Below are 14,950 nucleotides of genomic sequence, written 5' to 3'. Positions count from 1 at the left end.
ACCAATTGTTAAGTGTCAGATCTAGAATAGTGAAATAAAGAATAAAGATTCTTCTGTCCCAACAATGTGCCTGAACCCCAAATGCAGAAAAATGCCCTAACAGTACTAGTGTGAACTCCTGTGTTTAACACCAGGCATCGTTATAACATTTCTTAATTAGACTGACAGTTTAGAGCCTATAAAGGGCAGATAATAAAAACAGAAAATGCTGGAGAAGCTCACTAAGTGAGGCAGCATCTGTGCAGAAAGAAACTGGAAGATCCCAGTTCTGACAAAAGGACTTCAACCTGAAACGTTAACTCTGTTTCTTTCTCCACAAATGCTGCCTCACTTGCTGAGCTTCTCCATCATTTTCTGTTTTTATTTCAGATTTCCAACATCTGCAGTATTTTGCTTTTGATGAAGGGCAGATAATAGGTAGTTTTATTGCACTGTTGATGAATTATTGGAATTGATTTTGCTGTGGACAGACCCCCAGATTAGGGGTGAGCTGAGGCTTTCACAAAATGTTAGTTTACTGAGGAAACCTTCAGCCCATCAATATGGGTTGGTCAAACCCAGATTCCAGAGATAAAAAAGCATTCCAACCATTACACCACAGTCCGCAGAATGTGCACTTTGCTGAAAGTGATGTTGCATGCATGCTTTTTTTAAAAAAGAAATTGTAAAAAAACAATGTTTCTACAGTTCATTAACTACTAGTTTTCTGATTTTTGTACATTTTGAAGCCAATATTTTAATATTTGTACATTTACATTGCACTCCAAATCTTCTTAAACAAATTACATTTTGAAATGACTTTACTACTGCACCTCATTGTTAAATTGGTTCTAATTTATGACATGGGCTCTAGTTATAGACAGAGTGCCATTATCCACGGATAGGAGAATATTCAACATTCATTTTGCCAGAATGTTGCATTGTACCAGAAGAAAAGGTGAGGGAGGGACCTGAATAGCACTGGAACATGGAATGTTCCACGTATCTCACAAAAAGGCAGGCATAGCTAGGACCCAAATAGGTTCCCATAGTGATACTTTTTATTTGGAGCAAGTGAGTGGAGTCGAAGGTGTAGGTGTGGAGGGACTGGATCTCCATGGTGAAAAGGAGACGGGTAGGGCCGGGGAACTGGAAACTGTTAAAGTGGCGGAGGGCGTCAGAAGAGTCGCAGATGTAGGTCGGAAGAGTCTGGACAAGGAGAGAAAAAAAGTCGAGATAGGAAGAAATAAGTTCCGTGAGGCAAGATCAGGCTGAAACAATGGGTCTCCCGGGGCAGTCCTGTTTGTGGATCTTGGGATCAGGACTGCCACCTCCATCCCCCACCAGGACGGCCTGCGGGCCCTCTGCTTCTTCCTTGAACAGAGGCCCAACCAGTCCATCCACCACCACTCTCCTCCTCCTGGCTGAACTTGTTCTTACGTTGAACAACTTCTCCTTTGACTCCTCTCACTTCCTCCAAATAAAAGGTGTCACTATGGGAACCCATGGGGGTCCTAGCTATGCCTACCTTTTTGTGGGATAGGTAGAACATTCCTTGTTCCAATCCTACTCAGGTCCCCTCCCGCACTTCTTTTTCCGATACATTGATGACTGTAGCGGTGCTGTTTCCTGCTCTTGCCCCGAACTGGAAAATTTCATCAACTTTGCTTCCAATTTCCACCCTTCCCACGCCTTCACATGGTCCATCTCTGTCTCTCCCCTTCCCTTCCTCGACTTCTCTATCTCCATTTCCGGGGATAAGTTGTCAACCAATATCTATTATAAGCCCACCGACTCCCACAGCTACCTTGATTGCACTTCCTCCCACCTCGCTTCCTGAAAGGACTCTATTCCATCTGTTCTGACGATGCCATCTTCCACACCAGTGCTTCGATGTCTTTTTTCCTCAACTGAGGATTCCCCTCTTCGACCGTGTCTGTCCCATTTCCCGCACTGCTGCCCTCATCCCTTCCCCTCCCTCCCAGTACCATGATAAGTGTCCCCCTTGTCCTCACCTTCCACCCTCCATATTCAATATATCGTCCTCCGTCATTTCCGCCACCTCCAGCACAATGCCACCACCAGACACATCTTCCCCTCCCCTCCCCTTTCAGTATTCTGAAGGGACCACTCTCTCCGCGACACCCTGGTCCACTCTTCCATCACCCCCAATACCCACTCTCCTACCCATGGCACCTTCCCGAGTGAGCACAGGTGATGCAACACCTGCCCTTTCACCTCCTCCCTTCCCACTGCCTAGGGCCCCAAACACTCCTTCCAAGTGAATCAGCAATTTACTTGTATTTCTTTCAAGTTAATATATTGTATTCGCTGCTCACAATGTGGTCTCCTCTACACTGGGGAGACCAGACGCAGATTGGGCGATCGCTTTGCTGAACACCTCCACTCAGTCCGCAAGTGTGACCCTGACCTTCCGGTCGCTTACCATTTTAATTCTCCGTCCCACTCCCATTCTGAGCTCTCTGTTCTCGGCCTCTTGCACTGTTCCAATGATGCTCAACGGATACTCGAGGAACAGCACCTTATCTTTCGATTAGACCTAGTGGGTGTGCGTTTAGATCCTAGTTTGGGTATAAAACTGTATAACCTGGTGCAAACTGCATGTCTATACAACCTTCTGGACTTAACATTGATTTCAGTAACTTCAGATCATAACCACTGTTGCCATTTTCTCAGACAGCAAGTGCTGGTAATGGTTCTGCTGTTGCCATTTACAGCTCCTCTAGACCCATCTTTTGTTTCTTTACTTGTCCCATTACCACCATCCTAGCCTTGCACCATCATCCCTTTTGTCATATAATCACTCCTGCCAGCCATCCTATCAGAGACCTTCCCTTTTGTTCTTTCCTCTCCTCTCCTTCCTCCCCCTCCCCCCCCACCCCGACCTTTCCCTGGCTCTGTACTTGTTTGAAAGCTGTTTAATCTTCTACTTCTTCCAGTTCTGACGAAGGGTCATCGACCTGAAACCTTAACTCTGTTTCTTTCACCACAGATGCTGCCTGACCTGCTCAGTATTTCCTGCATTTCCTGTGAACATATTATACTGTGCAGTATAAACCCCACAAATAGTTATGGTATTCCTTAAAAACTGTACACATTTTAGATATTACTCCAAGTAATCAATACTGATGTTATTAGGAGCCAGTTGGAATTTCAAGCACATATGTCACACTAGCTGTTAACATTTGAATTCTGGCAGAAATGCTGAGGAACTTCGTTTGTCACATTTTCCAGCTTCTAAAAACTATATTTTGCTCCCCATCTTTTTAAAAATGCTTCCCTGTTTAATAAGTGCTATTAATGTTTTCTTATATTATGACAGTTTTACTGTAAACATTATATTTAGTTCTGCATCGCTGGTTAACATGGGGGAGGAGAGTTATGAATCATATGGTACAAAACCAAGAAAAATAGAATATTTTTAAGTATTTAAAATGAATGAAGAGAATATTAAATCGCTATCACATTAGGGTATGTGCAAGAATTCAGGTGTGAATTTGAAGAACTTGTTTGTTTGTACAGAGTGAAGCTCCGTCTTTATCTCCCTTCCCATCTGTAAGGACAGGATCACCACGCAGGGTCTTACTCTCTCAGCATCACTCTATTTATATTTCACCACATAAGAATGGAGGTTCTCTCTCACCACGAGAAAAAATGTTCTACTGTTTTAGCAGAAGTCCCTCAAAGGTAAGTTACAATTATGAGAACCAGTCTCTGTATAACCAGTGTTACACATCCACAATTGTCACTGTTTCACAATCTTTTTGTCAATACCACCATCAAAAAAATTTAAAATAATAAGATTTCCAAAATCTCCAGCTTTACACAGAACTGTAGGTGTACCTTCAGCATACTGAAGATGTCACTGCCAAACAAATCACAATGTTTAAGTGACTCTCAGTTTTATAAAACTGAATACAATGTTCATTGAATGGAGCTGCTTCTGACTCTTCGAACATAAAAAATAAATGAACATGCATTGAAGTTTCTAAACAATGTTATTACTGGTCAAAAATGTGACTGAAGTTATACTGAAATTTATTTTGGGGGAAAAGTAGCAAAAAATAAAAACAAATGGAAAATACATGTAAAGATTGTACAGTTTGGCTGCTATTTTCCCCACTCTTCTGTTAAATAGATAGGATGGACTAGATGTCAGACTATTTTTCAGCCAGCATTGCTGCTCCAAAGTTGGGAAAAGGAAGATACATTTTACCAAGAGTCAATATACAGTATTAGTTCACTTCTTCACCTCGAGACCTGGCCATAAAGTGATAACAGATTACTTACAATTGTGATAAATGTTAACGGATCGGTCTCTTATACGAAGAGGCTGTGAGTATATCTTGTTCCAAAGCATAAAGGTTTTATTAAGAAGTAGTAAAAGATATTAAAATACAATAGTACAAGTTACAAGATTAGTAAAAGATGTTAAAATACAATACATTGCGATACAACCTGGCAAAATCGATTAGTCCCGAAACCCCTTGTGATAAGATATTGAGCGGCCCAGTCTTTGCTCTGAGTATATGCTAACTAGTACGCTTTATGTCTTGATCTATGTTATAACCATCCATTAGTTCTTACAGTACCTTGAGCCCCCCCTCCTCCCTTTTTCGAGCCTGCACATCAATCAATCTGCTGACCTCTGCACATTCCACAACAATACAGAAACACTCAACTAAACGGTTTCCCATGCCATGAACTTATAAACATGAGACAGAAAATGGAGACAGGGTGGCTCATGACGTGATTAACCAAGGACTCAACCAAGGTTGAGACAATCTCGAATACATGCAAACAATATCCAACGAAGACCTGAGAGAAAATGCTGTTTCTTACAATTAATGCGACTGAGTTGAGCATTCGGCAGTCCTGAGACTAACTCAATAATGCAGACCTTTGAATTATGAACTAAGTGATTTACAACAAATGGCCTTATTATAGGTGTATTACTGATCTCTGTTTCGCAGTGGATTTTTGCAATAATTTTACATAGTATAAAATAGAAATTATTTCTGAAAGATACCCAGCGAAGTTCTTACAGCAAATGAGTACTTTCACTTGCTGTAGTGGCTGTAATTAGAATCATAGAAAGAGGCCATTTGACCCATCAGGTTTGTGGCCAGTGTTTTTCCCTACGTGAACCACCTTGTCTAATCCCACTCTGCTGCTCAGTCACTATACCCTTTAGTATTCCTTTTCTAGCAAATATTCAATTCCCTTTTATAAGAATGTGAATTCTGCTTCAACAACTTGAGCCAAATCTTCCATTTTTTGCAGCCCAAAAAATAACTCTTGCTCTTTGATTCTCTTTATCTGCAGAGACTGAGAGATATCAACAGTATGATTAAGTCTGGTGAAACTCCAACCAAGAAGCGTGGCTTGTCATTGGATGATGGCAGTGAATTGCCAGCTAAGAGGGTTTGTCAAGAGAACCACACTGCATTATACAGACGTTTGCAGGATGTAGCCAACGACAGAGGATCACACTGATTCCGTTCATGGTGCATTTTGTTATCTGGTCATTTGCTGTGAAATAGTTTGGCTTTGGCACAAATGCCCTCTAGTCGCTCCAACTTTCATGACTTTTCCCCAATATGTATCCTTAGAGATGAATCCTGGAAACTGGACAGCAAACCAGAGAGGATTACAGCAACGCTTAAAGCTTTTGTGAAGGTTATACAGGCATTGTGAACATGCTGTAGGAAAGCAAAAATTGCAGGTGGACAAGGGTCCGGTGATTTGAAAAGCAGCTTGTTTTTTCATAAATCAGAGACAATTGGAGGCAGAGGGGCTTTTTAGGATTTGTGAAGCAGTGATCACATTGAAAAATGTTTATAATTGCTTTTTATTATTTAAAAGCTTTTCTGAAAGAAATAATTAAAAAAACAACAGACTTAGAACAGCATACAGTTTTTCATACCAAATTCAGTATAGCAGTAATAGTCACGTAGATAAATCTAATATTTTAACTGGGTGTTTGAAAAACCACACTTAATTTTTTTAAAGACAGGTCATTTACAAAGCACAGCTCCAGTGTTATACACTTGTAACAGAAACACTGTAGCATCTTCCCAGACCAATACAAGAGGAGGAAACACCTAGGGCTAAATTTTCATCTGCCACATACGTAGCATTCCACAGGCAAGGTTATGCATTGCATATGCAGATAAGCTTGTGCACAAATGTATTTTCATGATACAATGAACATTATGGGATGCCCAAAATGGGCAGCGGTGTGTTCTTCAAACAGATTGGAGGACCAGGACCTGTATGAGTAACATGCTAATGATGCACTGAGCTGTGAAAGATCCTGCAAGTGCATGTATGAGGGCAAGTGAAAATGGTGACTAATGAGTAGAGCTGAGACAACAGCCAAGAAACAAAATGTTGTCAAAGCAAGGGATGAGCTTTTTTTAAAAAAAATAAGAGAAATGGTTATCAAAAGGAAAATGCACAGAGTTTTGACACTGGATATATTGCTTGGATTCACTGGCAATGACCACGCCATATACAGACCTCACATTCCCCATGAAACAGTGTGTTTTTATCTATCTATTTAATATCTAGGTAAATGGAGTGAGACCTCAGGATAGAGCAGAGAATATTTTCATCAGTATTCTAGTTTACTAGAACATATCGTGTGCTGCCATTTGATCTTTCCGGCTTCAGCATGCGAATTCAATATACATCAGATCGAGGATAAGAACATAAGAAATAGGAGGAGTAGGCCATACGGCCCCTCGAGCCTGCACCGCCATTTAACAAGATCATGGCTGATCTTCAACCTCAACTCCACTTTCCCGCCCGATCCCCATATCCCTTGATTCCCCTAGAGTCCAAAAATCTAATTGTAAGGAGTCTTACAACACCAGGTTATAGTTCAACAGCTTTATTTGAAATCACAAGCTTTGTCCACCCCAGTCCATCACCGGCATCTCCACGTCTTGAATATAATTGATGATGTAGCATCCACAGCCCTCTGGGGTAGAGAATTCCAAAATTCCACCACCCTTTGAGTGAAGAAATTCCTCCTCAGCTCAATCCTAAATAAATAAAATCCTAAACGTTAAACAGGTAAATAAACAGCATCTAGTGCAAACAGTACATTTACAGGGCTACGAAGTATCATTGGTTCTGGTCCTCACAGAGGCCTGACCCACCTCTTCACCCCAGACACAGCTGTCAATCAGAACCACTACCGTAGGACATCATTTAGGATGTTTGGAATTAAACGGTATGACATAATTCAAGGAGACTTTGCATTATACCTGGATGGGGACCTGCCGAGCATGTAATTCAAAGAATCAAACAAAGGACTTCCAGAACCACACACAGCTCTGCCTTGCCAAGTTATCAATATTAGCCAGAGGTAATGTAAATTCTGTCCAGCTTGCAAAAAAAAGCTGGTAATAACTGATCTTAATCCTGTGTGTGTATTGTGGCCATCAAGAGAATCCAACAGATAATCTGAAGAAAAAAAGGATAATTTGTCGCATTGCTCCCCTCCCCTTTTGGAAAGGTCCGTTGCATACGAGTCCGATGCCTTGCTTGTGAGGACCATCATTCTGTGATTGTCATACCACCGTGCCTGCTGATTCTCCTGGCCCTCAGGATTCCATGGCCTGCATAAAAAGCTCTATGACAGATGTGCCATTCCCATGTCTGGTCACTCTGCTGTTGTCAGCCTCATGGAACAGGGTGTGGGCATGATTTGGCTGGCATCAAATTGCTTATGTTGACCCACTGGGCACAGTGCCTCACCCCGAGCTCTGTCCCATGACAGTGGCTGATACTACGCACAGGTTTTGACACTGATGTCCATGTTAGCTTGCCCATTGCCTAGCTGACGCAGCCACACCCAGCAAGATGTTCGCTTTGCCCCTAGTTTGGGTGGGGATCACCTGGCCCCTCCATCCTTCCTTTGACCAGGCAACACACACAAGGCTGTACCATGTCCTGATGTGGTGTAGAACCATTTTCAGACCACATCAGGCTTCGGAGTGGTTGAGAACATGTTCCCTTAATCAACTGCTTCTTTTACCTGGACTGAGATATGTTTTGTGGCCACTCTATCTTGCTTCCCCCAGTTCTTTGGGTGGGGCTAGGCAGCTATATCTCCTCCAGTCCCACTGGGTGCATTTCTTATACAACCCAGACACCCAAGGAGTCAGATCCCAAAAATAATTGCGTGTGGGATTTGCCGCTGCTCTGCATGTCTCTGTTGTGCTTGCAGCTGACCCAACAATCCTCGCCCTAAATAGGAGCCTGGTCATAACCCCATCAGAATCACATCATTCCCAATCAAAACCATGAAAGGTATGCTTGTTAGAACCCCTACTTCTTTCACTCCTATCAAAGTGAGATATTGCAGCCAAACCCTGGATATGGATGCAGCTTTGGACCATGTAAATCCCCAAATATGAACAGTCTACTCTTCATATACTAGTCATTGCGCACTGGAAGCAGTAGCTTTAATGTAAAGGAACATAACCCTTTTGTCTGATTCAGATTCGTGATTTGGCGTAGTAAACATTACGTATTTTCCAAGTCCACAGTCACTGCACAACCAGCAGTCTTGTATCTTACAGCCACAGATGGTCTCCCAGATTGCAGTGCAAACTCTCTCAAACCACCAGGTGTTGCCTTTGTGGCTCAGATGGTTACATTTAGAACAACTAATCTGTTAATCACCTGCACCCTACTCAACAGCCTCACTGACAATATACCAGTTCAAGTGGATGCTTTTACTCCTCTTTTCCGTCCATCTCGTGATGTCACTTCTCCTTTTCCTCCTGCGTCAACAAGGTGACTTTCTCCAGCTGAGGTGAAGTGCATATGAAAATATTCAGTAACTGAAAATAACATTTGAATGGCGAGAGTGGTCAGCATTAAGAGCTTTGAGCAGGTCACATAGCACAATAAACCACATTGGAGCAGTAAGTGGAAATCTATAGCTTGTGACTGAGAATCTGTAGAAAGTAGTGTAACAATTTGAATGTCAACTATTCAAGTGTCAAGTGCCCTTCCTACCAAGTATGCCACAGCTCTTTCAGATTTCAACAGCAGAACAAGCACAATGATTATGACCAGTAAGCCCACCCAGATTAACGTAGAACGTGTGCACTGAATTTAATAAACTACACAAAAGTCTGCTCTCGTACATTTTGAAATTACATCATGATAGGTACGCTATTAGAAAAGAGAATCAATTCAGTTGGTTGAAAAAAATGTGTTCACAATGTGCAATCAAACCAATGTTGCCCAGTGCAGTCAGTGGATCACAAATAGAAATGTACATTTCCCTGCTCCCGATAGATGGATGGTGGCAGTATGGTTCCAGCCAGAACCAGAGATTAACTGGATTCATTTAGCTAAAAGGTATTTTAGCATTGAACGGTACTTTAACATTGTCAGTGGACTAAAGCTATTAATTACAACACTGATTAGCAGATAAAAGTAGAATTTAGGTGGAGACATCATTAACCAAGGCTTCAGACCACAGCCATTGTCTACCAGCTGTTCTGCCGTGGTAGCATAAGTTAGAAATAGTTGTAATAGTGCAAGTGACATGGTAGGATTGTATGACGTGGGAAAACTAATGGGACGACATATAGAAGTTTGAAAAGTATCTTGGTTTGCTAATGCTCAGGTATAGCAGTCTGTCACTCGGTTGCATTCAATAGGCCAAGCAGGGTATGTGCGCCAATAATTTCTGTGGCGGTTCTTTTTATCTCCCACCGTACCTTCAGTAGAAATCCTTAGAGGGTGATGAAGAGATTTACCAGAATTATACCAGGGAGGAGGGACTTCAGTTATATGGAGAGCCTGGAAAAGCTGGGGTTGGTCTCCTTAGAACGGAGAGGTTAAGGGGAGATTTAATAAGGGTGTTCAAAATCATTAACAGTTTTGATAGCATGTTTCCAGTGGCAGAGGGGTCGGTAACCAGAGAACACAAATTTAAGGTGATCAGCAAAAGAGCCAGAGGCGACATGAGGAAACATTTTCTTTTAAAAATGCAGCAAGTTGTAATGATCTGGAATACACTGCCTGAAAGGGTGGCGGAAGATGATTCAATAGTAACTTTCAAAAGGGAATTAGATAAATACCTGAAGGAAAAAAAAATTACAGGGCTATGGAGAAAGAGCAGGGAAACAGGACAAATTGGATAGCTCTTTCAAAGAGCCTGCTCAGGCATGATGGGCCAAACGGCCTCCTCCTGTGCTGTACCTACCATGATACTATGAAATAGCGGAAATGCAAGTTTTCCAGGTTCCACTGCATATATGGTGGGAAATCAGGGAACACCTGTGGAAATTCTACACCTATGATCTTTTAATGTTTGAAACGTGTTTATATTACAGTGGAGAGATTAATATTTACACATCATTCAGTCTACGTGAGTATTTTTTTTAAATTTGAGGTTAGACATCCCTCTAATTTTCTGCCATTCCTCGTTTCACCAACTACAGTCAAGGTGGCAAACAGATAACCTGTTCCCAAATCTCTGCCTATAATGCTTCAAACCTGGCTGCTAAGAAGTTCACAAGAACATAGAATTCACCAGTTTCCACAAAGCCCTGGCAACTTCATCGGCTGTGCTTTGACGGTATTAAGCTCAACCATATGCAAATTTTATTTAGAATTGAAGGTAGGATGGCAATCTCTACATTAGTCACATATTCTTCTCTTGGCAGGAAACAGCCGAGATGGGCTGTCACCCGCGCATGCGATTGTAAAAACAATCCACAAAGCACCATGCTGCATTATGGGTACATTTAACGTGGGGATGATAGTATCCAGATTTTAATTGTGAAGTGAGTCTTATTTGGGCCCCCGTGTACAATGCAGATTCACCACACTGCATAAACAAGTGTGAAATAGCTATACGCATGTGCACATTGCAAGTTCACTTAATTGCAATAATGAAAATTTTGCCCCCAATGCCCTTTTCTTTCGCCCCCAATATTAATCGATGAACTTGGGAGTTTTAGAGGACGATATGAAAGACTGATATTAAAGCTTTGGAAAGATCTGGTTATATTTTCAGTACTAGTCCTAGAACCCATTTTCTCACATCTTAAAGAATTCTGCATTGCATTTTACAAGATTGCATGGAGGGAAAAAACGACAATGATTTAATAAGGTGCAGCACCTCTTCAGTTAATTAGATATGATAACTGCACTGTAATTGGTGATAAATGAATAGAACCCAAAAATGACAATGTGAATTACTGCAATATGACTGGTCACTCATTTAAACAGGAATCCATCACCAGTGTGATGAAAACAAACTGAAAAAGATTGCTTTAAAAAAAATTGTTAATCTGCAAAAGTATTTAATTTATGCCAAATTATAACTGGGATGCTTTAAAAATTGTCTACTTGTTATATTCTTGTGTTGTATCACTTTGTAAAAGTTGTGAAATCTGATGAATTTTTTTAAACAAATATATTTGTATGTGTCCATGTTCATTATAAAGTGAGTCTTGTATGTCACTGAAGTACAAAAGTGTTTGTTAGGATCAAGCAATATTTTAATCAGCAAAAAGTATACATTTTAGTCTGTACACAATCAACTTTTAAAGTAGACCAGCAATAAGAGTATCAAAATTGCTATAATTTACTTTTACTTCATGAATTTCTGTAGAAATTCATAGCTATCACTCCTGCACCATCACCATATCCTTTTCCATATCTCCCCTTGCATGTCAGTGTTAATTAGAGAGACTCCATTTCAATGTTCTGTATGTAATATATGGGGCATTGTAACAGATTGAGTGTGTTGTTCTTTTTTCCTCTGGAAAAAAATGTTGCCTTTTCTTTTATTTTTAAGCCCCCCTCCTCCCCTACCCAAGAGAAAGAGGGTGAGGGTTATGTACGGACGTGTCCCATTTTACAAGAAGAGAGCTGTACCCAAGATAGGAATACCACTTTAAGAGGTTGGGGACCTTAATTACCTTTAACTACCCCCAACCTGTGAGTTTAAAAGGGCTGGGAATGATTCAGTTAAAGAGGAGCTCAGAGAGAAAGGGTCTCTGAACGAGGTGAAAAAAAACAAGGGACAAGTAATAAGCAGGAAAGCACTACCTGTCTAGTACAATATAAGGACTGAATGTAGGTGACAAATCCACAGAGAAGCATGAAGTAGAAGGACCTAAGATAATACAGGTGACTGTCTGGTTTGATGTTGTAAGTAAAGACCCATTGGGGGTGAATAAACTAAGCTCGTTTGGATACCATAGTCTACGTGTCTAATTCACTCCGGGACCTGGGTCGGTAACAGCCCATAATATATGGCGTCAGGAGCGGGACTGTGTCTCCAAGACAGAAACAGAAGAGACCAACCCAATATAGAAATGCTTGAGGAAATATTTCGAGCTGAAGATTCAAAGCAATGAGCAGCGTACGATGAGATGAGGAGGGAGTCTGCCGGAAATTTTCAGACCTCCCAACTGATGAGATGCGGAAAACCAGAAATGGTCACAAAAGGTGGTCTAGGAAGTCTGCTCGTAACCGCCAGGATTACGGCATTGAACAGGTCCTCAAATTACAGGCAGAGGGGGAAAAATGCCCGGAGCTCTGGGAAGAACCAAGTCCAGAGCCACCCAACTAGCCACGGAGGTGGAGAGTCTGGAGTTCCACCTGCAGGACACCCAGGAATTGCTCCAGAAGGAAACGTGGCAGATGGTCTACCTGCGGGCTCAGCTGGAGGATGGGAAGACATTTAATCAGAAACTGTCAAAACTATCCAAGAAAGAAATAGAGTTCCAGCAATTGCAGGATCATCTGAATGGTAAGTCTTTCCAGAAGAAGAGTATAAAGACTAGCCTGGAGGAGGAGGAGTTGGACTGTAAGAAGCTTCACGTGAAGCTGTCAGTCGCCAAGGCATTGGTGCAAAAAGTACAGACCGAATTAAGTCAGAGTAGGGAGAGCAGTTGGAGGTAGAAACCAAGTACCACCAGCTTTGGTCAGAGTTCAAAGAGATACCAGTAGCATCAAAAAAAGGAGAAAGACCAGCAGAATTTCCAGACCCAGGGAGAGATCAATCAGCTCCACACAAAGCTTCTGGAGACCAAGCACCACCTCGGAGAAGTATAGGTAGCTTGAAAGAGCAGAGACAGTTGTTGTGCGAGAATTTGAAGGAGCAGCAAGTGGCTGACCTGCAGCTACTGGAGTAAGAGAGCGCTTCACAAAAAGAGAAAAGGCAGCTAACCTCGACTGGCACTAGCTTACAGCAGTCAGTCCACAATATGGTAGATCAGAAGGAGCTGCTCGAACAAACCGCACACGTGCAGGAGGAAAAGCTGACCTGACAGCTCGACGCGTTGAACATAGAGATCACGAGGCTCCACAACTCCCTGATGCAAAAGGACGTGGTGAAGAAGCTGATGCACCGGCTGGTGGCCCAGGGAGCAGATTTCTATCTTTGCCTGAAGTTGGAGACCCCCGAGGAAACCCTGAATGCCAAAGAGGAAGCGATGCTCAATTTTGAGGGAAATGGAAGCTAGAAGAGCAAGTTGCAACAACTGGCCGTGCTGAAAAGAGTCAAAATGGATATGCAAAATGGATATGCAGTATGAGACATTGAAGGCTGAGAAGGAGGCTCAACTAGAAATGCTCGCTTAAAAAGATTCAGGCTTTGGAAAATAATCAGATGGGCACCGAAGATCTAGAGAGGGGAATAAGCTGGCGCAGAAGCTGCATGTGTTGGATACTGAGGTTGAGGATCTGACCTCTCAAAACCAGAGCCTCTGGACAGCCTTTGAAAACCACAATCCGATCCATTTGGAAGAAAAGGTGGCAGCTCTTCAAATGAAGCCGAAGCGCCAGCTGTAAAAGGAGTCCTCTGGGATAAGAGGAACAAAGTGCAAAGGTAAAACCTGCAGGTTCACCAGATGGAACAAATCAAGAGGCAGGCACAACCTGCAGGAATCAGGGGCGGTTGAAGGACGAAGCCAAATGCTGGACAAGTTCTGGGCGGGGGGAGGGAGGAGGGGAGACAGACAGAAAATCTGAGGTACAAGTGGTAAGCAGGAAAGTACTACCTGTCCAGTCATTGTATGGACTGAATGTGGGTGACTAATCCACATGGAGAAGCAGAAGGACCCAAGATAATACAGGTGACTGGTTCGGATACCATAGTCTGCATGTCTAATTCACTCCAGGGTCCTGGGGCGGTAACAGCCTTTTACAGACATATGTTGTCCCAAGAGTTGCAAAATAAGAAAACATTTTCAATTTATAATTGTGAAAGAAAACCCAATAAAGTTGCAATTTAGGAGGAGAAAGTTAAATTGTACAGATATACCACAAAAGGCAGTTATAAATGAAATACTAGGTGGAATATTTTAAAATAGCAACTCTGAAGAAAACTAAAGTTTATTAAAAGGAGGTACTAAGTCTGAAAAACCAAAGCTTAATTGATGCAAAAAAAAAGCCAAAGTTAGAAAACAAAGTGCACAGGAGGCTATTCAGCAGAGGGAAAAGTTGACATTTTGGGTGCAACTCCAGTCAGCCATTATGAAGAGCCAGGCTGAATATATGTTAATTCATCTTGCTCTTTCGAGCCACTAGCATTTTAGTGTGTCCCCAGTTGCTAGTGAATCCACATGCCAATTGTCATACATTCTCTGGTTAAAATCTGCTCATTTTAAATGAACCATTAATCCGCCTAAACTTAATTTTTCAATTTAGATAATGAAAATCAGAAGCTGTTCTTTGAAATATTTGATTTTCATCAATAGGCTGCATAAACCTTTTTAAAAACATTCATGACTGATTTAAGTCTTGATCTTAACTGGATGGAACATGCTGAAAATACAAGACAACTCAGCAGCATTCCATGGTAAGGCAGTTAGCTAGCTATTGTAAACATCAGAGCACATTAAAAGTTTTAGGAAAGGAAAAATCCTGGTACATTAGGTATCTTACATGCTCTCCTGAA

At 41.8% G+C, this 14,950-nt stretch overlaps 1 protein-coding gene across 1 annotated transcript in view; it reads left to right on the top strand.

Moving 5' to 3' along the window:
- rbl2 (retinoblastoma-like 2 (p130)) overlaps positions 1–12,240 on the top strand; it is a 160,778-nt gene extending 148,538 nt beyond the window's left edge. The window contains exons 21-22 of the mRNA XM_067997885.1: positions 3,523–3,687; positions 5,326–12,240. Of these exons, the coding sequence (XP_067853986.1) occupies positions 3,523–3,687; positions 5,326–5,496 (336 nt within the window). The 3' untranslated portion in view covers positions 5,497–12,240. The remainder of the gene's footprint in view (positions 1–3,522; positions 3,688–5,325) is intronic.
- Positions 12,241–14,950: the final 2,710 nt, after the last annotated feature.

The sequence above is a fragment of the Heptranchias perlo genome, chromosome 16 (assembly GCF_035084215.1).
Source record: "Heptranchias perlo isolate sHepPer1 chromosome 16, sHepPer1.hap1, whole genome shotgun sequence".
NCBI classification, from domain to species: Eukaryota; Metazoa; Chordata; class Chondrichthyes; order Hexanchiformes; family Hexanchidae; genus Heptranchias; species Heptranchias perlo.
This window is presented reverse-complemented; position numbering and strand designations above follow the sequence as displayed.